The 25,320-nt window shown below is 47.5% G+C and overlaps 9 protein-coding genes across 9 annotated transcripts; 4 read left to right on the top strand and 5 right to left on the bottom strand.

Annotated features, from left to right (window-relative positions):
* Positions 1-1,158: 1,158 nt before the first annotated feature.
* Positions 1,159-1,844, top strand: N7466_011285 (iron-sulfur cluster assembly protein CIA2; the record flags this gene model as incomplete). Its single annotated transcript, XM_057170674.1, has 2 exons — positions 1,159-1,354; positions 1,474-1,844. 2 exons carry the CDS (start codon positions 1,159-1,161, stop codon positions 1,842-1,844), a joined length of 567 nt encoding a protein of 188 aa, XP_057015395.1.
* Positions 1,845-2,243: 399 nt separating this feature from the next.
* On the bottom strand, positions 2,244-5,472 carry N7466_011286 (U5 snRNP component Snu114, putative; the record flags this gene model as incomplete). The annotated part of the gene is made up of 4 exons (XM_057170675.1): positions 2,244-2,806; positions 2,872-5,100; positions 5,236-5,375; positions 5,453-5,472. 4 exons carry the CDS (start codon positions 5,470-5,472, stop codon positions 2,244-2,246), a joined length of 2,952 nt encoding a protein of 983 aa, XP_057015396.1.
* A 274-nt stretch (positions 5,473-5,746) lies between these two features.
* erg10B (acetyl-CoA C-acetyltransferase) lies at positions 5,747-7,272 on the top strand (the record flags this gene model as incomplete). Its single annotated transcript, XM_057170676.1, has 5 exons — positions 5,747-5,811; positions 5,885-5,934; positions 6,025-6,100; positions 6,192-6,684; positions 6,754-7,272. The coding sequence occupies 5 exons, from the start codon at positions 5,747-5,749 to the stop codon at positions 7,270-7,272; spliced, it is 1,203 nt and encodes a 400-aa protein (XP_057015397.1).
* A 472-nt stretch (positions 7,273-7,744) lies between these two features.
* Positions 7,745-9,260, bottom strand: N7466_011288 (putative ZIP family zinc transporter; the record flags this gene model as incomplete). The annotated part of the gene is made up of 3 exons (XM_057170677.1): positions 7,745-8,898; positions 8,962-9,153; positions 9,215-9,260. 3 exons carry the CDS (start codon positions 9,258-9,260, stop codon positions 7,745-7,747), a joined length of 1,392 nt encoding a protein of 463 aa, XP_057015398.1.
* A 468-nt stretch (positions 9,261-9,728) lies between these two features.
* N7466_011289 (Atg14 domain-containing protein) lies at positions 9,729-11,305 on the bottom strand (the record flags this gene model as incomplete). The annotated part of the gene is made up of 2 exons (XM_057170678.1): positions 9,729-10,629; positions 10,650-11,305. The coding sequence occupies 2 exons, from the start codon at positions 11,303-11,305 to the stop codon at positions 9,729-9,731; spliced, it is 1,557 nt and encodes a 518-aa protein (XP_057015399.1).
* A 298-nt stretch (positions 11,306-11,603) lies between these two features.
* N7466_011290 (uncharacterized protein) lies at positions 11,604-12,208 on the top strand (the record flags this gene model as incomplete). Its single annotated transcript, XM_057170679.1, has 4 exons — positions 11,604-11,849; positions 11,903-11,961; positions 12,016-12,080; positions 12,144-12,208. 4 exons carry the CDS (start codon positions 11,604-11,606, stop codon positions 12,206-12,208), a joined length of 435 nt encoding a protein of 144 aa, XP_057015400.1.
* Positions 12,209-12,497: 289 nt separating this feature from the next.
* N7466_011291 (uncharacterized protein) lies at positions 12,498-14,375 on the bottom strand (the record flags this gene model as incomplete). Its single annotated transcript, XM_057170680.1, has 3 exons — positions 12,498-12,679; positions 12,759-13,766; positions 13,823-14,375. The coding sequence occupies 3 exons, from the start codon at positions 14,373-14,375 to the stop codon at positions 12,498-12,500; spliced, it is 1,743 nt and encodes a 580-aa protein (XP_057015401.1).
* A 500-nt stretch (positions 14,376-14,875) lies between these two features.
* N7466_011292 (cleavage/polyadenylation factor CFT1) lies at positions 14,876-19,556 on the top strand (the record flags this gene model as incomplete). Its single annotated transcript, XM_057170681.1, has 8 exons — positions 14,876-16,853; positions 16,913-17,223; positions 17,513-17,878; positions 17,936-18,134; positions 18,190-18,265; positions 18,320-18,773; positions 18,862-19,009; positions 19,075-19,556. The coding sequence occupies 8 exons, from the start codon at positions 14,876-14,878 to the stop codon at positions 19,554-19,556; spliced, it is 4,014 nt and encodes a 1,337-aa protein (XP_057015402.1).
* Positions 19,557-20,760: 1,204 nt separating this feature from the next.
* N7466_011293 (NDT80/PhoG-like DNA-binding family protein) lies at positions 20,761-22,738 on the bottom strand (the record flags this gene model as incomplete). Its single annotated transcript, XM_057170682.1, has 2 exons — positions 20,761-22,408; positions 22,590-22,738. 2 exons carry the CDS (start codon positions 22,736-22,738, stop codon positions 20,761-20,763), a joined length of 1,797 nt encoding a protein of 598 aa, XP_057015403.1.
* Between the last annotated feature and the right edge of the window lie 2,582 nt (positions 22,739-25,320).

The raw sequence follows: 25,320 nt of genomic DNA on the forward strand, positions 1-25,320 counted from the left end.
CATTCAATCCATTGAGATTTCGCCATACGGGAGAGGTGGGAGTATACCATGGATCACATTTTCTTAAGGCTTCACCGGAACAATTTAAAAATACAATACCATGCAGGAGAAAAGAAAAATACCATTCCCCTTTTCAATTCTTCACGGTTAAGTTCCGAGGTACAACAAGTACGAATGTATGTATGTGTTTCCTCTCTTCCTTGTCCACTTCTTCTCAAGCTGAAACCGTCGTGTTTTATCATCTTTTCCCCTCTCTGATATAGTTTGAGAGAGAGAAAGAGAGAGAGAGAAAGAGAACTAGTACGGTCACATACCAAGTTGTTTTGAGTGTGCGTAGTTTTGATCCCCCAGGGCGCTAAAGGGGCCAAAAAATCCCAAACTAAGAAGTGGACCCCCCTTAGTTAGGGTTCTGGAAGTACACTACACATAGGCAAGCTGGAACCGCCATGGTTACAAGATAGGTTCCTAAAGTGGAGTTCAGGTACCTGTGCAGAGAGGTCCAGGGCAGTCCATGAAGTCAATTCCCCTCTTGATAACAGCTTATTCCAAGAGAAATGGACAACTCGTCTTAAACAATGCCTTTATCTCTCTCTCTCTCTCTCTCTCTTTTTTTTTTTTTTTTTTTTGGTCGATCCCACTTCTCTGGTTCCCACCAGCCAAGCCTATGAACGGTGATCCGGCAGTCTGGCAAGGCTCTTTTTCTTGTTAAACTCATCCCCTGAGTTGATTAAAGATATGATATAATAATCCATTCAAAATGATGATTAAAGATATTAAACATCCCGAGGGGCTGGGTCTCCGAAAACACTAATAAAATACTGGATTTACCCAGAAATTACCCATACCAGCCCACATCAACTCAGATAGAAATTCCATATAAGCTTGTAATTGCTCCGTGAAGGAAACTTTCGATTATTTTTAATGGGGTTGTCAAAATCTTTTTTTCTCCCCAAAATCCCAGAAACAATGTTTAAAAAGATATTTTCCAAAATCCGGCATGTCGAGTACCAGAAATCTTACTAGTCAACCGTAACAGAGTCTTTACCCAAATAGGAAATGGACCGAGGATCTACCGACAGGCACGTGAGAGAGACGCGATAAGCACCTTTATCGAAAATCTTCCTAAGCTTTTGCCCCTCCTATTAACCCTCTCATATCATGGCGGAGATACAGAATTCCAACCCCACGATCCTGAACGTGGCAGATCTCCCCACTAGGAATCGCTCCACTCTCAAACCAGGAGATCACAACTCTGGCATATTTGCTGCCGTCCCGAATCCCGCTGACTTTCTCTCGTCGGACTCGGAAGATGACGACTTACTGGAGGAGCCAATTGACGAACAAGAGATTTATGGTAAGAGACGAGACTGGCTTTCCTCTCTCACTTTGTAAAAAGAAAATGAAAAAAAAACTCCCCAATTATAAGAAAACAACTCAATCTAATGAAATGGGATATCGTCCCCTCCTTTCTAGACTTGATCAAGTCAATCTCGGATCCAGAGCATCCCCTGTCCCTAGGGGAACTGGCAGTCGTCTCCCTTCCTGATATCTTTATTAAACCAACCCTTCCCAATGTTCCGGATTCACCCCTTCAGACCGTCACTGTTCTGATTACTCCAACAATCACCCATTGCAGTCTTGCCACCGTCATTGGTTTAGGAGTTCGTGTGCGATTAGAACAAGCTCTCCCACCCCGTTTCAGAATCGATGCGCGCATCAAAGAAGGAACCCATAGCACGGGGGATGAGGTGAATAAGCAGCTAGGCGACAAAGAGAGAGTTGCGGCGGCTTTGGAGAATGGGGCCCTGATGCAAGTCATTGCTAAGATGATGGAGACTTGTTAATAAGAGAAACATCTCCGCTCCAACCACCCTAAGCTTATATGAATGTATGTAATATTACTGGCAGTAAGCCGGGAGCCATTGCGGCTGGAGCCCTCGGTCCCGGTTTATAACGAGCCCCATTTTATGAATTAAAAGAATTATCAATTTGGTCCATAACACTTGCATAATTTGTTTTTCTTCTTCCAAAAATGCATCACAATTACAGTAAAATGTAAAATACACACATACGCACCCGACATCCATGGATACTCGTATACATACTAGTACACGTACATGCATACGTTGGTAGAGAGACATAGGGAAAGGGAAAGGGAAAGAGAAAGAGAGCAACATGCACAATAATCAATGACTCCACCCCCCCCAAATTCCCTCCCAGACTTGAGTAAGATTGGTTTCAAATCATGAGTCCAAAACACCACTCTCTTTCAGTCCTTTCCACAGTTCCGGCTCTAGGAACTTGCTGACTGTCACATCCTCTGCTAAACCCTTGCGCCGTCTCGTTTTCAGGACAAAGTCCCGGGCAGTGGCCATGGCCCCGGCCATCTCAAGTGGCTTCAATTGAACATCACGGTCCAGCGGATCTCCAGGTACTACACTCCATTTATCAAACGCAAGACTGACCATGGCCTGGCCTTGGGTATGGATGCGAAGATCCGTCTCGAAACCGAACGAGTCAATCACCGGGATAAGGCCTCGCACGGAGTAGAGGGGGGTTCCGGCAATAGGGCCGTCGGACAAGACGTGGCCTCGCCGGCGTGACAAGACGGTATACACCGAAGCTACCGCATCCGCAGGACCCGTCATGGTGCAGGAATATATCGGCTCCATAAGTCGGGGAGAAGCCATCAAAAATGACGAGTATACAGCCCGACGAGCCGTGGGGATAATCTGGCCTCCGCCACGATAGATGGCTTGATCAGCAAGTGATACATCTGTGAGTTTGAACTTGGTGTTCCGAATGGCTAAATCATTGTCAGTATAGGAATGTAAAATAGGGAGAATGGAGGATGCAAGAATGGCGACTGACGTTCTTCACACAGGGGGCCTTCTCTTGCTCCCCAGCTAAATCCCTGAGTAATGGAGTCTCGGACGGTTCCTAGAAGCTTTTTGTCCACCTGGGAGGGTAATGTGTCGTCCTGGAGAATGTTTGGGCCCATCTCCTCAGGGCCAAATGCCCAGATGCTGCGAGCAGCAAGCTTATCCCAGTCATAATGCTCTTCAAAGTAGCGAGCGACCTTGCGGATCGGATCTTTGATGTTGACCTTGCCACTCTCGATGTCCTCTGCAATTCCCTCGTCCAATGGCTCGGCGATCATTGTTATTTTGTTCTTTTTGTTCGGGGTGATTGAGTAGCACATCATGGCAGAAGTTTCAACCACCGTCTCACAGAAACGGGTGACCGGGTCAGAGACCTTGATCTCCATCTCGGAGTACAACCGCCGAAGATCATGAAGCACACAGTCCATGTATAGTTCACCTGTGCCTAAAACAACGTGCTCACCAGATTCCTCCACTTTTGTGGAGATCAAGGGGTAGCTCTTGTTGATCTTGCGTAAGCCATCCAGCATCTTAGGCAGTTCCGATGGATTGACTGGCTCCACCGCAACCTTAAATACAGACTCAGTCATGTGTCGAATGGGTCTGAAGATATATGGTTCTTCATCATCTTCCAGCTTCTGAGGCACTAGAGTTGCTGTTTTCACAATAGAGTTGTCTACACCTCCAAGCAGAACCCAATTACCTGCGGGAACACCATCAGTAGAGATGTTGTAAGCGGTTTCCGCAATCCAGGTGTCTGAAATAGTCGCGATGACCATGTCTTCCTCATCTTCGGGGGTGTAACCCTCACCGAGAACGCGAACCTGCTGGCCGGGTCTGGCAGTACCACTCATAACCCTTCCAAAGGAGGAGAAGCCCGTGGCATCGGTGGTGCTGAACAATTTCGTGACGTGAATGACGAGAGGTCCATCGTTATCACAAGAAGCCATAGATGACGCAACCTTCGAGTCCAAGGGACCAGTGTAATACCGCTCCAATAGTCTTTGAGACCCATCAACTGGGGAAGGAACGTGCTGGACAACCATGTCCACAAAACCAGTGGGAGGCCCGAAGAATTGCTCACAAACCAGGTTCAGTAGCTCCTTCGCATCGGTCTTCAGTTGGGACGGCTTTAGACTGACACCCACGCTAGCAAGCGTTTCTTTGAGATCTTCGGGGCTCTCACTAAGTGTATGTGAATAGAGCTTGTAAATTGGCTCCAGGACAAACTTGACAAAGGAACGCTTTGAGTTCTCTTCCACGCCCTTGCGGGTAAATTTCCGACTGCGGGGATTATAGAAGATATCTCCCCAAAGTCGAGCAGCGAATTCAGTGGAGTCAAGGCGGGGGTAGGTGTCCGCATACATTCTGGCGAACGACTGCAGAGTGAAGCACCAATTCATTGAACTGGATGCGAAGGCAACGTTGCCCTTCTCCGGGCTCACTCGGCGGCGTTCACCTTGGCCTGGCAAAACGTTCTCGATGATTGTATTGACCTCTTCAATTACATGCTTCAACTTGAAATAGGCATCATTTGGCGGCAGCTTAAGCTCTAGGATAAGGCGATCCATTTTATTGACGACCAGGGTCAGTGGAAGATCCTCCAAGACAGCATGCTTAATGATTTGCTCCGTATTCGCCTGGACGCCCTCCACAATATCGACGATCAGCACGATACCGTCAGCCAAGCGAATTGACGCAGCGACCTCGTCCACAAAGTTCACATGACCGGGAGTATCAATGATGTTGAGAAGATGGGACTTGCCCTTGGTTCCAGGAAGGACTAAGCTCATTGGCGCTGCCTTGACCGAGAGACCACGCTCACGTTCTAGGAAATGCACATCGGTGTATCGAAGCTGTTCTTCCTTGCGCTTGCCTATCCGCTTCTGTAATCGCTCCGTCAGGTCGTGGGTCTGTTTCACGAGCATGTCCATAAACGCGGTCTTGCCATGGTGCAGATGGCCCACAACAGCGACATTTCTGATTTGTTCCGGAAAATTGAGAAGGTCGGACATAAACTCCCGAGAGAAATACACCGGAGGAAGGTCGGTCTCTGCGAGCGCAAATTTCTTCTGCTGAACGGGGGCGATGATCGGCTCAGACAGAGGTTGCGCATCTTCTTCCTGGACCATAGTCTCGACATCGGCGCCGTATACTTGTTGAGCACTTGGGTAGTATTGTTTGTCTTCGTGGAGGATCACGGCATTTGAAGGTCCTTCTGCGATGAGAACTGGGTGAGCATTTCATGATTGGAAGGGGCAAGACTCTTTTTTTTTCTCTTCCATTTCTTCTTTCTTTCTGCTTCTTTTTCCTCTTCTTCTCTCCTGTTCCTCTATGAAGGGCGCAAACTCACCATCGACCTCCATTAATTGCTGATCATTGATCTCCTCATCTTCCTCCTCGTCTCCAAAAGCCTCGTCGAATTTGAAAGCTTGCGGGACCTGGTCATTTTGCTCCTCGTCCGACTCGGCCTCTCCGATGTAATTACCGAACCTGGACAGCAAGTTAATCAAATGAATCAAGGAGAGGGATATGAGTATCTGTAGATGTAGGTATAAAGAAGAACTTACTCGTCGTAGAGGTCGTCCATTGTGGTCGAGAAAGAAGTGGAATATGGGTGACGCGCAAAACTAGAGATCCGCAGCGCCCGATTTGGTGCTGGCGTGACGCCGGAGAAGGAGTTGACTGATCTCTTCCAACTTGGCCCGAGCGTCTCAAGTACTCCCGCCTACACCGTACAGCTCCTCACTCCCCACTATAACCCATAAATCGCCCCTCCATATTTCTTGTTATATATTGCTCTTTTCTCTCCCCCTTTTTTCCCTCTTCTTGTTATTCTTATAATCCCAAAATTCATAATCAAAATGTCTTCCCTTCCCCCCGTTTACATTGTGTCCACCGCCCGTACTCCGGTGGGCTCCTTCCTTGGGTATGTTTATATCTTCCAATCTTCCAATCCTACAGGTGTGACACCAATCTCTAATATCTTTGATCTCGTATAGCTCCCTTTCCGGCCTGACTGCTCCTCAGCTTGGTGCTCATGCCATCAAGGGTATGTTAACTCCCCTACCTGGTTATCTATCATGAGCAACGAGAGCGAAAGAAATACACATGTACCTATATTGACTCACGACAATTATAGCCGCCGTGGAGCGTGCTGAGGGTGTCAATGCCTCTGATGTTCAGGAGGTCTTCTTTGGTAATGTCCTCTCTGCTGGGTAAGCCTCAATCCTCCTCTTTCTTTTGATTTTTTCTTTCTTTCTTTCTTTTTTTTTTTTTTTTTTATGCTTGGTACTAACTCCGGCTCAGTGTTGGACAGAACCCTGCCCGCCAATGTGCCATTGGCGCTGGTCTCCCCGATTCCACCGTCTGCACTACCGTCAACAAGGTCTGCGCTTCTGCCCTGAAGGCAGTCATCCTTGGAGCCCAGACCATTATGACTGGCAACGCTGATATCGTTGTGGCTGGCGGTACCGAGTCCATGTCGAACGCCCCACACTATGTCTCCAACTCCCGTACTGGTACCAAGTTCGGCCACCAGAACCTGGTCGATGGAATCATGAAGGACGGTCTGCAAGATGCCTATGGCAAGCAGGAGCTCATGGGTCTCCAGGCCGAGGAGTGTGCACAGGACTACGAATTCACCCGCCAACAGCAGGATGATTATGCCATTCGTACCTATGAAAAGGCTCAGGCTGCCCAGGCTGCCGGTGCATTTGACTATGAAATCGCTCCCATTGAGCTTCCTGGCTTCCGTGGCAAGCCCGGTGTCACCGTCTCTCAGGATGACGAGCCCAAGAACGTACGTCAATTGTCAAATGAAGCTTTTACTTCTTTCATGTCCCTTGCTAATGCATCGTTGTCACTATAGCTCAACCCCGATAAGCTTCGTAACATGAAGCCCGCTTTCATCCCTGGCACTGGTACCGTGACTGCCCCCAACTCTTCCCCCCTCAACGATGGCGCTGCGGCTGTTGTTCTGGTCTCCGAGGCTAAGGTCAAGGAGCTTGGCCTGAAGCCCATTGCCAAGATCTGTGGCTGGGGTGATGCTGAGCAGCAGCCGAGCAAGTTCACCACTGCCCCCGCTTTGGCGATTCCTAAGGCTCTCAAGCACGCTGGCGTGACCCAGGAGTCTATCGATGCCTTCGAAATCAACGAAGCCTTCAGTGTCGTGGCTCTTGCCAACATGAAGTTGCTTGGTCTTTCTGAAGACAAGGTCAACATCCACGGTGGTGCAGTTGCCATTGGACACCCACTGGGTGCCAGCGGTGCTCGTATCCTGGCTACCCTGATTGGTGTCTTGAAGGCGAAGCAGGGTAAGCTTGGTTGTGTTGGTATCTGCAACGGCGGCGGTGGTGCCAGTGCTCTCGTGATCGAGTCTCTGCTATAAAAGCCATATTTTTAATGATGTACGGATACATATGACATGACTATTGAACTATTGCGAAATACCACTGAACGCAATGTTCGAAATAGATAGTGGAAGTGAATTTTAATCTCCGAATCTCCCACAAATCTTTTTTTAAATGTTGTAAGATGAGAACAAGACTTTCAAGGTTGTGAGATAGTCATCTTTGACGAGAAGGGGCGAATTGGGTATTATATACGTACTACCTGATTCTGAACTTACCAACTTAGTATTATGTATGTACTGTGTAGGAGGAACTTCGACCGCGTATTCAAAAGTCTACTGTAGTCTATCATGTGTACATATATGGTACCTGCACAAGTGGAGCAGTACGATCATTTGAATTGAAGATGAAACATGGAAAAATAATTATACTGAAAGGTTCCAGCTTTCGATGAAAGTTCAATGTTACATTAAGCCCAGAAACGGGACAGAGAGACATCAACATTGCCACTCAGGCAAAAGCCCCGACGAAGGCCATCAACAAAGAACCACATGCAACCGATATACATGCCTCTACACGCCGTCTTCCTTTGAGGGTCTCATAGCTTGGCTCGCTCAAAAAATCTTCCGCAAGGAGCTCCACAAGACCTGCGAAGAGCAGGAGACCAGAGCTGATCGCATTAGTGATACCAACCATGAGTAAGCCCGTCGTACTGGCCGGATCGTAGAGATTATGCAAGACTAAGCCAATGGCCTGACCCAAAGGAGTGGTGGTTCCGTACGCCAGGCACATGAGCCAGGGTTTGGGGGACGAGGGGGAGAAAAGATCGGGGATAAGTGATGCAATGCGTGAGCCCAGCGCAAACCCTTCAAATGTCTGGTGAAAACTAATGGCAATGAGTAGAACAATGAACGAGGTCCCGGTTGCGACACTGAGGGCCATACCAATGAAGATACTATGGAAAAGAATACCGGCTTCCAAGAGGAGACATTGGAGAAGCTGTCGTTGCGGATTCTGCATTGGCAACTCGGAGCCGGACTGCTGTCGAAAGTGACCACTCAGATGCGGTCGGTGTCGATGAAGAGAATGTGACCGGGATCGGACACGAGGTGGGGCATCATCCGTGTATGCATCAAGCTCATCAAGATCAGTGTCCTCATCCTCTTGCTTATCCAGCTGGGAGCTAGCCGAGTGCGGCCGCCCAGATCCTTGAGAAGAAGTAGAAGTAGGTTCTTCAATCTCGGTATGACCACTTTGTCGTACGTTTTCCAAACGAATGTTCCCATGAGATCGTTGCGCCTCCAAACGCGAATAATCTGTGGCATCATGTTCAAAATCACTCAAAGACTCGCGACCAATATCGCTCATCAGAGTATCGTAATCATTGCCATGGACATGCCCTGCACCTTTCATGGCAAAAAACATTTCTACCACCACCACAGCGAAAACGGATATCATGGCCACAAAGCCAGCCATTGCACGGTATGTATGGCTCCAGAATCGAGGGAGACAGGGATCCGTCAAGGAGACAAATGCAGTTGGGAGCAAGTGCACAAACGCTGTCGCGATCAAGACTCCCGTCCCGAAGTGCCTGGAGATGAACAGGAAACGGCGAGGGATCGGAAGACCTGGAAAGCGACGAGCAAGGACCGGAAATGAACATGCTAACGTAGGATGACACTATTAGCCACCCAGTACAGTAGCGGGAAGGAATGACTGGCCCATACCGAATGTACTCAGCCCTAGGATGAGGAAAAGTGCCATAACGTGCAAAGATGTATTATAGACGCCTTGTGACTGGGAGCCACATGAAGGGGTCTCTACTGAATCCAAAGAACCTGTTGCATCTCGTCGTTGCAGCTCGGCTCTTAAATAGGATTCGGGGATCTCTGAGATGGCGGAAAGCGCGCGCTTGAGGTCTATCATTATAATTAAAGGGTTAGTTGTAATCGGATGAATATAGTTCCAAGGTATACTGACTAAGGGACCCTTCGCCGGTATTCTGCCATGCCTGGGCATTCTGCATGTTGTTTGGGGGATTTTAAATGCGGGTGGGTTCCGGCCACATCACCAAATGAGGGAAAAAAGAGATAGGAGGTTTAGCTCCGGGTTTTGAGACAAGGGAAGATTCCGAATGAAGCTTCCTCATGCAATTGAACTTAGTCCGGAAGTTTCCAAGAACACACTTCACCACGATGCAGAAGGTCCCAAAGTCGGGGGAAGCACGACAAAGTGCCTGAGTTTCCTAGCGGAGTGACTCGGGCCACGCGGTACATACAAATCTTATCTCGGCATCTCAGTAACTCCGCAAACCCGCAAAACCGGCATATAGTACAACGTTACTAAGATATTACTAGTAGTATATTCGAAAGATGTTTACGGCCCCAATACATGTAAATAGTAAGAATGTCATGATTTTGAATGGTGTAATCTTAGCTTGATTCTTTTGTATTTATTTATTCTCGCGGATGGGAAAGAATGTAGAACAGTTATATCATCTACTGTTCAGTTTCGTCCAGCCACTTGTGCCCTTTGGTCTTGATGATTGATTATTAACTTCCTCATTTGGCTCGTAGACTCTGGGTGAATGTGTGGCTTTGCTCTCTGGAGCTGATGATTGATGAGGTTCTAAAGTCCCGTCATCCCATTCCTGTTCTTCCAACAACTCCCATTCTGCGCTGGCCATCTCGCCAAGGAGATTGGACTTCAACTTATCCGCAATCTTGGTTGGAGTTGGTAGCTTCCATGTTCGCATGAAATCAGAACCCTCAGATGCACCCAAAAATGAATGAACGGTGCCGTGAGAATAATGCCCGAGCATAGGGAATGATTTCATGCGCTGAATTGTGGTCTGGGGAATATCTTTAACAGGTTTCACCTTGGTCTGCGTGTCCCGCCCGGCGAAAGCCCGCATCAAAGTGGATGTCTGAGCTGGTGGGGCAACCAATAGTTGCCATAGCCCACTTCCAATGTTACAGACTTCTTCCCAAGAGTCGGAAGCTAGGTTGATGCCTTGGGTCCGGCACAGCCATGCAGCGTCCCAAGCAAGGAGTGTGGCACCCTCAAGAAAGAGAGCATAGGTGGCGGGGTCTTCTTTGGCTAGACGTGGGAGAGACTTATCGATGAACAGTGGCCTTGGCCGCGGCTGCGAGCGTGTATCCGTAGACCGGGACCCGGAAGGAGTTGATGAAGGCCGAGAAACCTGGCTTCCCTCTGAGGCTTTATGGGAGTCGTATGATGCGGCGGGGGTATATACGGTTGGATTGGGGTGGTTTCGGTGAGGTAGAGTGATTTCAGCGGGGAGTCTCAGTGAAAGATAATGCGAAACGAGGACTAGGAGTAGGGCAACGTTGGAGAGTGAAGTGGATATCTGAGCTGGTGTGGAACCTGCATAACTGTTAGTATTGAAGAATACAATGATGTAGGGACTATGGAGATCTTTCCATTCATGTCCCGAAGGTCTACAATTGCTAGGCCTCCGAGAACGTAGGTTTGGCTAGCGTCGCTTTTCTTTGCTGCTCTTTGCCGCAAGCCATACAGATGGGCCGCCTCGCGACAGAGGAAAATCCGAGCTTCTGCCGTTTTACTGTGTAATGTGTGCCAGAGATGCTCGGTTCTTTTGGTGGTGTTTTGTAAGCCTGTCAAGATGATAGCCTCCCGCTCCCCAAGTTGGTACTGGGCCGATTCGGCATCAGAACGCCTGCGAGCCAACCGCGCCTTGCGCTCCAAGATATCAGCCCTTTTCGCCTCAATGTCCCCTCTCAGTGTTTCTATATGATGCGTCACATCTTTTTTCCTGGAGACCGAGCCAGCTTGCTGACTTAAGACTGCTTGGAGGGCCCAGCGACGAGAGCTGCTGTGATCAGTTTCAGAGGTTTCTATCTCAGTCTGAAAATGCCGGTTAAGAGAATCACCGTTGGTGACCAAGTTCTCAATCTGATTGCATAGGGTCTGTTTTTCAAGAAGGATCTGGGTGTGTTCGAGGCGCAGCGGATACAAACGATTGCGGGCACATGTCAGGCAGAGAACTGGCAAGCGGGGGTTGGCAGATGTGCATATGTGACAACTCATCGCAGACAGTTGAAGTGATTTAGCTGGAATACCGAGAGTCGCATGTCCATGGTGTGTTGTGGAAGCCACGAGAGCTACCGACAAAAAACCATGGTGTCTAGCAAGAAGATCTCGGGGAAGGGTGCTTGTGATGTCGTCACCTGACGCGGTGTGTGGGCAGCTGTCTGTTTGGCTCAAACCACGCCGGATTATGTTGATAGACATACAATCAATTCCCTGCACACTGCAAAATAACCTAAATGTTTTCAAAATTTCCCCTAATTACTAAGTTGAACTGCTAGGAAGGATTCGTCCAGAAATGGCGTCCGCAGATGATGGACAGGGTCCTGCTTCGCGACCATCAGCAACGGAAGGCCCCCAGCAAACCTGCAGCCCAGAACCAGTCGAGCCCGTCCTTGAAATGGAAGAAATGCTAGTGGCGCGTTTGACACAAGGGTTGGACCATTGTGATTGGGATCAGCTACAAGAAAAATACACCTATGCTATGGATGAGCATAGTCGCGTCGAGGAAAATTTTCGGGTGCAGACTACCAAATTGCTCGATGTAAGGGTATTAATGCATCTGCGATTCTGTTAAACCCACTAATCACCATTCAGGCTTTCACATCATGGTCCCAAACAGCCGTGCTAAAGGACGAGCAGCGGGCCTTGAAGAGGTAAGGTTACACCCAATGAAAACTATAGAATAACGAGTTCTAAAGATCATCTAGATTTAAGACACAGATGGAACACGTCCAGAACTCCGAGGTCAATGTGGAGAATAAGAAGAAACATTGTAAGTGCAAGAGACCTACCTCCTCCTTTACACAAGTGCTGATTACTTGGATCCAATTTGAAGATATGGAAGTGGTGAAAGCATTTCAAAGTGCGCTGGCCTTGCTGAATGAGCAGTCGAGGATTTGAGAATTTGAGAATTTGATCATATTACGAGGTTACGGAACGGTGATTCATCCGCTGTTTGCGAACCCAGGCTCTATTGACTTAATGTGCGCTAGTACATGCTGGGCTATGCATGTCACACTGCGGTTGATAGCTCGAGAAGATGTATTGCATAGATTAACTATTAGACCAACTACGCTTAAGCCCATCAGATAGTAATGACACAAATATTAAGAGGACATATCTTCATTCTCTTCGTAAAAGCAGGCAGCATGGTCATATCATAGCTTCAATCTCGTTCAACCAAACCTCCTTAATCTCCACTGCTGTTGCGGTCAGCTCGACCGGTAATATCTTGCCAGGTTGCATTGAAGCGTCTTCCTGTGTTAGCAATGAGACCTTCTTCCTCAGCCTCCTCGGCGTCTTCGTCAAGTTGTCTCTCGTCCAACTTTGGTGATCGGAAGAGGGACGTGACAAAGACGATAAGATATAGACCTGTGAACAGGTGGAATGGTTAGCAATGAAACGCAGGTATTATGTTCCTAAACAGATTGATATTCGTTGGAATCCATACCAAGAAAGAAGAACTGGGCCCAAAAGAACACAACTCCAAAGAAGGGGAAGTTGAGAGTGATACGGTTGAGAAAAGTGCTCACAACACTTGGGGTACACACTCTCTGCGCGGCGGGATTTTCTGCTAGTTCAGAACATGGCTTGATGAGATCTTTGTGATTAGAGCAATCCGGCTGCTCCAACCGTCCTACCGTAGCCCGGTCACAGAAAGTTTGCGGCCCGAAAGTGGCATATTGTGGAGCAACGACCATGGAAATAGAATAGTTAAGTGCCAGGATGATGAGCATCAACATCGCAGTCGCTAATAGGAGAGCTTGAGGCGAAGTGTGGCCTTTTCGAATTTGGAAGATTCGAATCCAAAGGAAGCGAATTCCGACCACAGCAATACCAGCAACCGAGCTGCAGAACAGTAGAAGTACAAGAGCAGAAAATATGGCGTAATCAACTGGAAAGACTCTGGCGGATCGAACAAGTGCCCAGTTGACCGGGTTGAAGACATTGATATGCCCAAGAATATATCCACAGCGGTGCTTACAGACTGAGTTCTTTGCCTTGTCGATTGCTGTCAACAGCATAGAAACCCATGTGATGAACGCAACCAACAGGAGTAGCAGGCCTCCTAGCAATTTGAAAGGGCGAAATATTGCCTCAATTTTGAACCATGCTCGCATCAACCAACTCCGACCTCCCCTCTGAGTGTCATCAAAAAGACGTTGGCGCCGGATCAATGTTCTCTCATCTCGTGTGAGCGTATCGAGTTCCCTGCGATCTTTAGACGAAAGAAGGTCAGGGTTTCCCCCACACCGCCCTTCAAGCTGTCTCTGTCGCTCTTGATTTGCCTCTAGCTGATGAGCTGTAGAAGCGCGCAGGTTGGGGCTAGAGATTGATGGGGCGGTTTTGATCAGACTGATAGGCAACAGAGCAAGCCCCACTGAGGTATACAAGACATAAAGACAAATACCGAGGGTCATCAATAGACCCAAGGCAAATGTCAAGGCACGCTCGCCATCTAATCTGAGTTAGTTTTGTTATCTGCAGTCCCAGGATACCGATACCGATACATACGGTTCTCTGTCAGCAGGCGCTTGAAGTAATCCAAGTCCGTACCGACCTTGTCTTTGTTGGAAACGGGGACAAAAAATCCAACCAGGAATAGAATTACCACAATCGCAATAAATGACAAGGTGTATTTGAAAGACCCCCAGAGCCGCTGTCCCAGTGTTTGTTCCCCTGTCTCACTGGCTACCTCATCATATTCTTCATACCAGAAGTAAGTGAAAGGGATCACCAGGAGACAGAGCAAGGCATCCAGTGAGTACAATATGTAGTAGATGATTGTCAGCGAGAAAGTGATGTCATCAACAGTATCTTGAGTGGCCCAGTCCTTCCGCTGGCCCAGACGAGATGACGTGGTTGATGATGTGAGTGCAACATCAACAGGAAGTAAAAGCACAGTTGCCAGAAGACAGGTAATGGCAATTATGCAAGTCAAAGTTACAGATGGAGAGCGATCTCGAGGGGTTTGGTAAACATAAATGAACACTGAGGCTACTGCCAGTAGGACTGCAATCACGACTGCATACACAATCCATATCAGTGAGGTTTGGAGGAGCGCCATTGTGGAGACTCCAAGTGAGGAACGTTCCCCCCGTAGGCCGTAGGTACTAGCCTCTAGGGATAGGTCAAACAAAGATGAATCTTAAACCCTTCTCTCTTCGCTTCTGATTCTGTGAATTTTCAACCTAGAGAAATCCCAAAAGAATAATAGGTCAAAGGGGGAAGAAAAAGTGAGTGAGAGAGAGAGAGTGGGAAAGAGTGAATAAACCAGAACCAAGTTGGATTTACATTGTCGTCATAGCTAAACCCGATCAGGTAAACAACACGTGACCCGGAGCTTTGTTTCTGGAGTCCGCCCTGGATGCACATCACTTGACTGCATTCTCGCAGCCATTGAGAGGTTCAAAAAGTCTTTTCTTTCTCTCATATCCCCTACCTTTGCTTTATTTGTTCCTGTGCTGGTGGATTGAAGGTTTATTTTACCATGTGCACTGCGATTTCTGCTTCTGTAAACTGCTGATTGGAGCACTGAAACGTACCTGAATCTTTTTTTCTTTTACAATGCAGTGCTATACAGAGCTTTTGCCTCCAACGGGGGTCACCCATGCACTTGCACTTCCTTTTCTATCAGCCACAGCTAGCAATTTGATTGTGGTGCGATCGTCCCTGCTGCAGGTGTTTTCCCTGGTCAAACCTTTATCGAAGGGCGCCGAGACCCACTTGGCACCTTTCCATTCATCTGGTCCGAAACTGGTCTTGGAAAAAGAGTACGCTCTGCCGGGAACTGTTACAGACGTGAGTCGAGTGAAGATTTTGCATTCTAAGAGTGGTGGAGAGGCCATCCTCTTGGCCGTTCGAAATGCCAAGCTCAGCCTGATTGAATGGGACCCCAAGCGCCATAATCTTTCCACAGTTTCTATCCACTACTATGAAAGAGACGATCTGACTCGAAGCCCCTGGGTACCGGACTTGAGCCGGTGTGGAAGTATACTAAGCGTGGACCCAAGCAGTCGATGTGCAGTCTTCAACTTCGGTGTTCGTAACTTGGCCATCTTGCCTTTCCACCAGGCAGGGGATGACCTTGTCATGGATGGCTATGACTCTGAGCTGGATGGTGAACTGCGTGCTCAAGCATCGGATGGAGCAACAGGGCTGGAGAAGAGCAAGGAACGCTCTGCACATCCCACTCCTTATGCCGCTTCATTTGTTCTACCTTTGACAGCTCTTGACCCCTCATTGTTGCACCCTGTCAGTCTGCAATTTCTCTACGAATACAGAGAACCAACATTTGGCATCTTATATTCTCAAATTGCAAACTCCAACGCCCTTGTTCACGAAAGAAAAGATGTGATGTTTTACACCGTCTTCACGCTAGATCTAGAGCAACGGGCGTCGACAACCCTCCTCTCAGTCTCCCGGCTTCCAAGCGACTTATTCAAGGTTGTAGCACTGCCGCCTCCTGTAGGAGGGGCTTTGCTCATCGGCTCCAATGAAATTGTGCATGTGGACCAGGCGGGCAAAACAAGTGCAGTTGGGGTGAATGAATTCTCCCGCCAAGTTTCCTCCTTTTCTATGAGTGATCAATCCGATCTAGGCTTTCGCCTCGAGGGCTGCGTTGTGGAGCGACTGGGAGGTAGTAGTGGTGATCTTCTTCTCGCGCTTGCCTCGGGTGATTTGGCACTGATAAAATTCAAACTGGATGGTCGTTCTGTGTCCGGGATGTCGGTTCATTCATTGCCAGCTTCAGCAGGCGGCGGTATTTTGAAATCGGCTGCTTCATGTTCTACCTGTTTCAATGACGGCAATGTCTTCATCGGTAGCGAAGATGCAGACTCGGTGCTTTTGGGGTGGTCTGACTCGGCTTCTAACAAAAAGACCAGAGTGGAATCGAAGCAAATTGATGATGGTCTCGAAGATGTATCGGATGAGGATCAAATGGAAGATGATGGCTATGAAGATGACCTTTATTCTTCAGTGCCCGAGCGAACTCAAACCAACGCACGCCCGATTTCGGAGAACTCAACACCGGGATTCTATCATCTCCATCTAAATGATCGACTCTCCAGCATCGGTCCTCTCCGAGATATTACCCTGGGCCAAGTTGTTCCGGCTTCGAACGATTCAGGCCCATCGGCTGGCGAAGGAGATTCAGCCGAACTGGAATTGGTTGCGTCTCAAGGTTCGGGCAAGAGTGGTGGTCTCGTTATCATTAACAGGGAACTTGATCCCGTGACGACGATGTCAATGGAAATTGAAGCTGCTGATGGTGTCTGGTCTGCTACCATGACCCAAGGCAAACCAGGCTCTTCCGTCAGTGATTCCGAACGAGATGATACATGCCAATACGTGATCGTCTCACGGCTCACTGGCACAGACAAAGAGGTATCAGAGGTCTTCATGGTGGAGGGAGCCACGTTAAACCCCCTCAAAACCCCAGACTTTAATCCGAGTGAAGATATCACTATTGACATTGGGCTATTAGCCAAGAAATCTCGCCTTGTTCAGGTCTTGCGAAACGAAGTCAGAATTTATGACCGAGGTATGTTCACAACGTTTTCCGTAGATCGATTCCATTGATTGACATGGCATGGCTTTCAGATCTGGGACTAGCACAAATTTATCCCATATGGGACGAAGACACCGACGAGGAGCGTACTGCCGTGAGCGCAAGTTTTGCCGATCCATACCTAGCTATCTTGCGGGATGATGCTTCGCTTTTACTGCTCCAGACAGATGCTAGCGGCGATCTTGACGAGGTGTCACTCTCAGATGAAATGATCAAGTCAAAGTGGCATTCGGGCTGTCTCTATTTTGATAAACACCAATCGTTCAACGCCTTGAACTCAAACTCGAGTGGTACAGAAGGAAACGTGCTTCTTTTCTTGTTAAATAAGGAATATAAGCTCTCGGTTAGTGTTCACAACAGAAAACGAATAATTACGGCCTTCCTAACTGGTTTTTTTTTTTTCACAGATATTCAATCTTCCAGATATGAGATTACTATCGGTCATTGATGGCCTTGACTGTTTGCAACCTGTGCTCTCCGTGGAGCCACCTCGAAGATCAAATGCACGGGAGTCACTGAAAGAAATCTTGACAGCAGACCTTGGTGACTCCTCATTTGTTCAACCATACTTAATTGTACGATATTCGCTACCATTGGCTTTTTGGACCCTTGTACTAACCTAAGAAATCCAGCTTCGAACAAACAATGATGACTTAGTCGTGTACAAGCCCGTCTTCATTCCTTCCGAGGCTGGAAGCGAACAATCAAATGAACTTCAATTTGTCCGAGAACCCCACCATTCTCTTGCGAAGCTCTCCTCAAATCAATTACCCACAGAAGCAGAGAAGCCACTACGTGAAAGATCATTACGAGCTCTGCAGGATGTGTCAGGACTTAGTGCTGTTTTTATGCCCGGTGACTCCAGTAGGTTTATCGTGAAAACTGCGCAAAGTCCACCGCATGTAGTTCGCCTTCGTGGGGAATTTACACGATGGCTAAGTGGGTTTGATTCACCGTCAACTGGTTGCGCAAAGGGCTTCATATATGTGGATTCTGAGGTAAATGTTACATCGTCCCATGATGAGTATATACTCCTACTTACAACCTATGAATAGCATACCATTCGAGCGGGTCAAATCGCCCCGGAAACTCAGTTTGATCATTCATGGATCCTGCGCAAAGTCTCGTTGGGCGAACAAGTGGACTTCCTGACCTATTCCACGGCATCCGAGACATATGTTTTGAGCACCAGCTCTAACGTGGAGTTCAATTTACCTGAAAATGATGAATTACACCCCGAATGGCGCAATGAAGGTTCGATTTCTAGCACTCACCCCCCCCCCTAATTATATTTCTAACTTGATTATAGAAAAATCCTTTCTACCTGAAGTTCCTCAGAGCTTCATCAAAGTTATAAGTCCAAAAACCTGGGAAGTGATCGATAGGTAAGGCCCGAGGATCCAAAATATAAGGCTGATATGTGATCTAACCATGTGTAGCTATCCTTTGGAGCTCGCCGAACATGTGACTGCGGTAAAAAATGTGAATTTAGAGGTGTCAGAGAACACACATGAGCGCAAAGATCTGATCGTGGTGGGGACAGCGATCACCAAGGGTGAGGATATTCCAGCTCGTGGCTGCATCTATGTATTTGAGGTGATTGAAGTGGTCCCCGAGCCCGGTAAGCCTGAGACGGGTCGCAAACTCAAGCTCGTTGGGAAAGAGGTTGTCAAAGGTGCAGTGACCGCCCTGTCTGGCGTTGGTGGTCAGGGCTTTGTGATTGTGGCCCAAGGGCAGAAATGCATGGTGAGAGGCCTTAAAGAGGATGGGAGCCTACTTCCCGTAGCTTTTATGGATATGCAATGCTATGTCAATGTTGCCAAAGAACTCAAAGGCACGGGCATGTGCATACTGGGCGATGCAATCAAGGGCCTTTGGTTTGCAGGCTATTCGGTATGAAACCCCCTTCCTCCACAACAGAGAAACACTGTCAATTGCCTTTGCCCGAACACACGCTAATCCATTCTATACCGTTGTGTAGGAAGAACCGTACAAAATGACGCTCTTCGGAAAAGATCCCGAATATCTGGAAGTTGCGGCTGCAGATTTTCTGCCGGATGGAAACAAGCTCTATATGCTGGTAGCAGATAGTGATTGTAACCTGCACGTGTTGCAGTACGACCCTGAAGGTGTGCTTTGAATATGAATGGGGCTTAAATCATGAATCCATGCTGACATATATACTCCTTGCCAGACCCGAAGTCGTCCAATGGTGATCGACTACTCAACAGGAGCAAATTCTACACAGGCAACTTTGCCTCAACGGTTACCTTGCTTCCCCGCACAGCGGTCTCCTCTGAGCTTGTTGAGTCTGCAGAAGATGAAATGGACGTGGACCTGACGATTTCGACTCACAATGTCCTGATTGCATCTCATAATGGATCTCTGGCTCTGGTGACGACCGTCGCCGAAGAATGCTATCGTCGGCTGTCTGCTCTGCAGTCACAATTGACAAACACAATTGAACATCCCGGTGGACTGAACCCTCGAGCGTTCCGAGCCGTTGAAAGTGATGGTGCTTCTGGCCGAGGAATGGTTGATGGAACGTTGCTTCGGCAGTGGCTGAGTTTGGGGAAACAGCGTCAGGCGGATTTCGCGGCTCGGGTTGGGGCGACTGAGTGGGAGATCCGGGCCGATCTAGAAGCTATCGGTGGAGACGGACTGGGGTACTTGTAGGTGTCTACATGTATAAGTCTCCCAACATTGAAGGCGCCAGAGATATTTTGCAAAGCTGTCGGGATCATCAACTGGGGCGGGAAAAAAAACTGGAAATTTTGTAATGTTTAGACAAGTTCATTCAATGTTTCCCCTCTACCAGTGTGCATCATCAAATCGTATCAATTGATCCATGAATATAGAGATATATTTTAAAATATCCAACATGTCCAAGTATGTGTTTACACAGTATATAAATGTCCAGAATGCACGTGTACATGTGCACATGTGTATGTATTTACATTAGCAAAACATTGAAGTTTCCATACGGCCTACACCTACAGTAATTCCAAAGTTGTAGGGCGTATCGTATGGGAACTTTTTGCTCTATAAGTGTCCAGGTATCAATACATACCATGTATGTAGTATATATATGTAGCATATTTTTTAAGAAAACTTGGAAGAAATAAATTGAACATGACGTGCCATCAATATACCTGAGATAGATAGCTCTTGGGGCCAAATCCGCAGGGTAAATCCAGGTTGAGCGGCAGTAAGTATAGCAGCGTAACATCATAACACGATGGGATATAACCAGAAATCACAAACCAGATCCATAAATCAAAAACCACTTGATGTGCCAAAAAGAAAGAAAAGACTCAAGCAAACCCAATCCATATCCCGACATGGCTTTCTTTGATTGGGTTCAATCTTTTTTCTTTTCAAGTCGAGGATCGTGGTTTCAAAACTCCACAGGATCACTGAAAAGCGCCATTAACCGGGTACCACAAAACAAGTCCATCAAGACTCCCAAAAGCCAAAAAAAACTCCTCACACGCCACAATTGCCAAAGCTTGCACCGGGGGACTTGCAAGATCCAAAAAAAAAACTAAACAAACAAAGATAATGGTACCACACCACGAAAACTAAAGTATGCCGAGTCCCGAGATCAAACATCAATCCCATAGTCACGACATATCAGCATAGACTGAGCACATGACGCCTACTTCTCCAGTTGCATGAAATAGCAGAGATGGATGATAAACAAGAAGGCAAGGAAGAAGAAACGAAAGACAGAAAAAGAAAAAACACTCTAGAACAGATGGTAAAGAAAGAAGCAGGAACTGGAAATCGGTTACCCCCTTCCGGCAAATGCAAATGCGACCCAAGTTGAAGCCCCAAAGAACAAAACACCCGCACTCTAGTGCCAATGCACCTGGAAAGATTAGAAGACATCCTCGGCGGCAAAATAACGCTTGCTGCGACCTCTGGATGCCACAAACTTCATTTCAGGCATGTTGGTATGATGTACTACATGGGGGCGGTAGACGGCGTCGACGGGTGCCTGCCAGTCATCCAACCCCAGTGGGAAGTATTCGTAGAGAAAATCGGTGCCCTCATTAGGAAATGGCAGTGAGGACACAAATTGTTGGGGTAAATTGGCCGTCTCCAACAATGGGACGGATGAAGTGACACTCCGAGATGGGGTCTGAGAGATGTTATGAGAGAGCTTACGCATCTTGGCCGGTGGCGCAGTATGATCCATAGCTCCAGGTTGTTGTTGAGGTAAGTCATTGGGATATGGGGTGGTCATGATCTTCTGATCTAGCTGGAGACCTGCATCGCCTCCGTCGTCTTCGTCTAAAAGAGACAGGTTGATAGGGGCAGAGGCGGTGGCGGTTGTACCACTGACCCGGCGCTGTTGACCGAGCTGAGAAAGTTGCTCGGGACTGGAATGAGGGAAGAGAGGCTGGTGATGGGATATTACGGAGTTAGAGACGGCATGGGGCATCGGGGTCCAATCCGGGGTGGCTTGGGGCTGTTGCATGATCGTGGGGGGTGGAACCGAGGTGGTCTCAGGGGAGCTGCTCTGGACCGTGGTCGATGGAGCCTTGGCCTTGGCTGGGGTGACACTAGCCCGGCGGGGTACAGACTCGCTGGTTGGGGTGCGGTTGAGGGCCGCTGAGTTGGCCTGATTCTTTCGTGATGCCGCAGCGCTTCCACTGAGAGGAAGGTCCTTTCGGGACTGGAAGTTACGTGGACTACGACCCCGAACGATAACGGGGCCCGACTGCACCTCCGAGATGGAGATCTTGGCGCCAGTGGACAAGGTTGCGACTACTTTGAGTCTAACGACAAAATGTTGCTGCAACTCCTTGCGGCGACCATTGTTAGCCGTAGCCACCCGAAATTGGAGACGTTTCCAAGCGATGGGAAAGGTGGCGTAGTCCGTATCTAGATCCTGGCCCGCCATGATATCCAGTGGGATCGCTTGAGGCTCTTTCTCAACCTTGGCAGCCCCGTTATTGTGATCCTCGATGGCACTTCCAGCGTTGGCTGCCGCGGCAGAGGGGGTCTTCCAAGGCACGGAGATGATCTTGACGGGATTCCCTTCGACGGATTCCGTGGCCGAGACGGTGAGTTCCTGGGCCAATATCGGGATGCGATCGCCATTATCTGTCATTATGTAGCGCATGCCTCGTGGTAAGGTGACGGAGCCAGTGATTTGAAATAGATTACGACGGTAGCAGGTCAACTCGGCTCCCTGCTGCGGTGGGGCATTGTCGGAGGGCGATGTGGTATAGGGTGACTCGGCCAAAAAAAACATCCCATGCAACTGGGCAGAGACGGATAAAGATGTCCGTCGCATGGAGTAATCGAGCAAGGTAAAATGATAGACGGGAAGTGAGAAGCTTAACAATTTATTGTTGTGATCGATGGAAGCGTCCTGTGGTTGCTCCGGTGGGATAGGATCAAACGAAGGAACCATGTCGGTGAAAGGGTCCCCATCGTATCCCGAGGAGAAGCGCTCCAACGCGGGCGGAACATTGGAACGTGAAAGTCCACCTTGGGCGAAGGCAAGATCATCCCCACTGTATGGATGAATTTTAGTTAGTTTTTATTTCAATGGTCCTTTTGTTTTCGTTTCTTCTTTTATGGGGGAGGGGGAGGAGAAGGAGGGGAAGGGCTTAAGGCGGTTTCTCTCATCCTTTTCCTTTCCTTTGCCTCCTTTTTCTTCTTCTCCAGCGGTGCGAATCAAGGTATAAGATTTACCTAACAAAAGTCTCAGAGTCAAAGTTGGAACGGTGGTCGGGAAGATCGAGGCCTGACATGGCATTCAGATAGTCGGTGCCCTGCAGATTGCCGAGGGATAGCGGACTCGCCAGATAAGGCGGCATAGCCATGGTATCGAAGCCCTCCATGGCGGGCAAATAGAAGATAGGACTCACACGGGAAAAGAAGAGAAGAAAGAAGGTCAAGGGGAATGGAATGTCGGTTTGAGAAGAGGGAAGAGGAGAGAGATGCGAACGGATTCGGGGAAAAGTGGAGCCGCGGTTTTTGCGGAGAACGAAGACGGGTTTTCCGTAATTGGTACAAGGTATCCATACCAGGTAATTATGGGTCTTTTGGTTTTTTGTTTTGGGAAATTTTCTTCTTCTAGATTTTCCCTTGTATTATTTTATACTTGAATATTTAATATTTCACGACATTTTACAGCATTTTAAAACACCGGTTTGGGGTGTGAAGAGTTGTTTAATCCTCGGCTGTCGGCAACATGGAAAGGGGGATTCTTTTGATTTTTTTTTCACAGTATTAAGCAATAAAGATAAACATTTGAAAGAGAGAGAGAGAGAGAGATATTGTATATACATATGTTTAAAAAGTAAAGGAAATTCCAGAAATCTCGAAGAAATCGAAGAAATCGAAGAAATCGAGACTGAGTTCCTTAATATTTTTGTGTATCATAAATAGACTCGATAATGGTACTATTTCTGTATTGTATTTTAGGCCCTGAAGATCATGCAGTGAAGAACTATGAACCCACCGATATAGTCACCGTCATTTAAACGCCACAAAGTTCTCATGGAGAAATGGGGAATCATATAAAAGTATTCTATATTTTAAGGGGTTTTTAATTACTTTTCAAAGTTCTGTGAAAAAAAAAACATTATTCAGTGACGATAGAACGATTGAAATGGGTATATATTAAGGGTACTTTTTACCCCTCTCATACATCTCATACATCTCATACGCTGTTTTCGTTTTCAATTTCTTTCTCTTTCCCCATACTTAAATTCTCTCTTGTTCTCTCCCCACTTTTCTCCTCCCCAAACCTGAACTCAGATAAAAAGCAAATCCACCTTTCTCGATCAATTCCAAAGGATCGATGATCAACATAGGTTCCGTCTGACATGCAGCGCCATCGTGGATTGAAGGGGGTGGCCCACCCAATTAACGCCACCATATGCATCGATCCAGCAGGACACGAGCGCGAGGCAAAAAGGGTAAAAGGGGGGAAAGAAGAAAAAAAAAAAAGAAAAAAAAAGGAACAGAGAAGAGAGAAGAGAGAAGAGGGAATAGGGAACAGAGCAAGGGTCAGTGATTCATTCTCCTGAAGGTGATTGGTAACTTGAGTAAAAAAATGACTAAACGGTATTGGGACTAGAAGGGACCAAAGAGACTAAACTGACCGGGTCCCACCGCGAACGGGCAAATCCACTTTTCTTTTACCCAAAGCTGGAGGTCCGCATCCAGTCGGAGTCAGGAACCGAGAGAGAGAGAGAGAGAGAGAGAGAGAGAAAGAAAGAAAAGGAGAGATGGCTTCAGCTCCCAAATTCTGATTGCAGCTCCATCTCTATCTTTCGCTATCTCTATCTCATCTCTCTCCTCTCCCTCTTTTTTTCCGCTGTGCCTGTTTGTGACCATCTCTCTTCTTCCGGAGGAACTTGTTACTTACCTAAATTACCCGTGGGGGCCGAAAAGAAAACAAGACCATGTCCGTCACGATGATTTAATTCTGGATTCTCCAATGATCTTCTGCTTCGTTTTGTCGGGTGATGCATCCAGGTCATACCCGTGTAATCCCTCACGCGGCATCACAAGCATGTGGAACAGTGGAATTAATTTACTCTGAATTTGCCAACTTGGCCGTTGAGAAAGTGGGACATATAATGCCGAACGGGGTAAATGGGATCTAACGGGAAATCAAATAGAAAGCCAAAGTGCAAAACAAGTCGGTACCTTCATTTACCCGATTCGTTTTGATTTTGATTTTTGTGAGACAAAAAAGAAAAACAGAAACCAATCAGAGAAAGTGTTGAGTGGAGACTTGACCACAAATCATATGGGGTTTAATATAGAACCATTACAGTAGTGGGGGGGGGGGAAGAGAGAAAAAGAGAGAAAGAGAGAAAAAGAGAGAAAAAGAGAAAAAGAGAGAAACCACCATCAATTCTAATTCTCTATACAACTCAATTGTCTGCACATGTGGTATCTTATACCAAGCAAAACATGAAGAATGGCCTAATTCAGTTAATTCCATTGAGGTCTTCAGGGTCCGAAGTGGAGCCAGACCAAAGCAGGTAATCATCCAAATTACAGTACAGATACAGTATAAATACAGATAAATACAAAAAAGTCAGATCTGATCCCGGATGCAATTGTGCTTCCGAATCCCGTACTTGTTCAAAAGCTCATTCATAAATTCTCTTTCCCCTTTTTTTTTTCTGTCTTTATCATTTGCCCTTGGGGTCGGGAATTACGGATATATAAAATATATAAAATATATCTGGATTTTGATTTTCACCATGTTTGATATACAGTAATCATATCGAAGCACTTGAGCTGAATTTCCCCTAATTTCCCCATAGCTCCTGCGGACGTCCGGTCCAGTAAACGACTCTCATTACCCTGGTGCCTCGACTCTCGAGGTCCACTTGCATAGATGCATTCAGCAATTTTACGGGCCTCAAGCTTCCGGCCCTGTCCCATCTGCATTTTCATT

This window comes from Penicillium verhagenii, assembly GCF_028828195.1.
Source record: "Penicillium verhagenii strain IBT 33310 chromosome Unknown utg000013l_segment0_segment0, whole genome shotgun sequence".
NCBI lineage: Eukaryota > Fungi > Ascomycota > Eurotiomycetes > Eurotiales > Aspergillaceae > Penicillium > Penicillium verhagenii.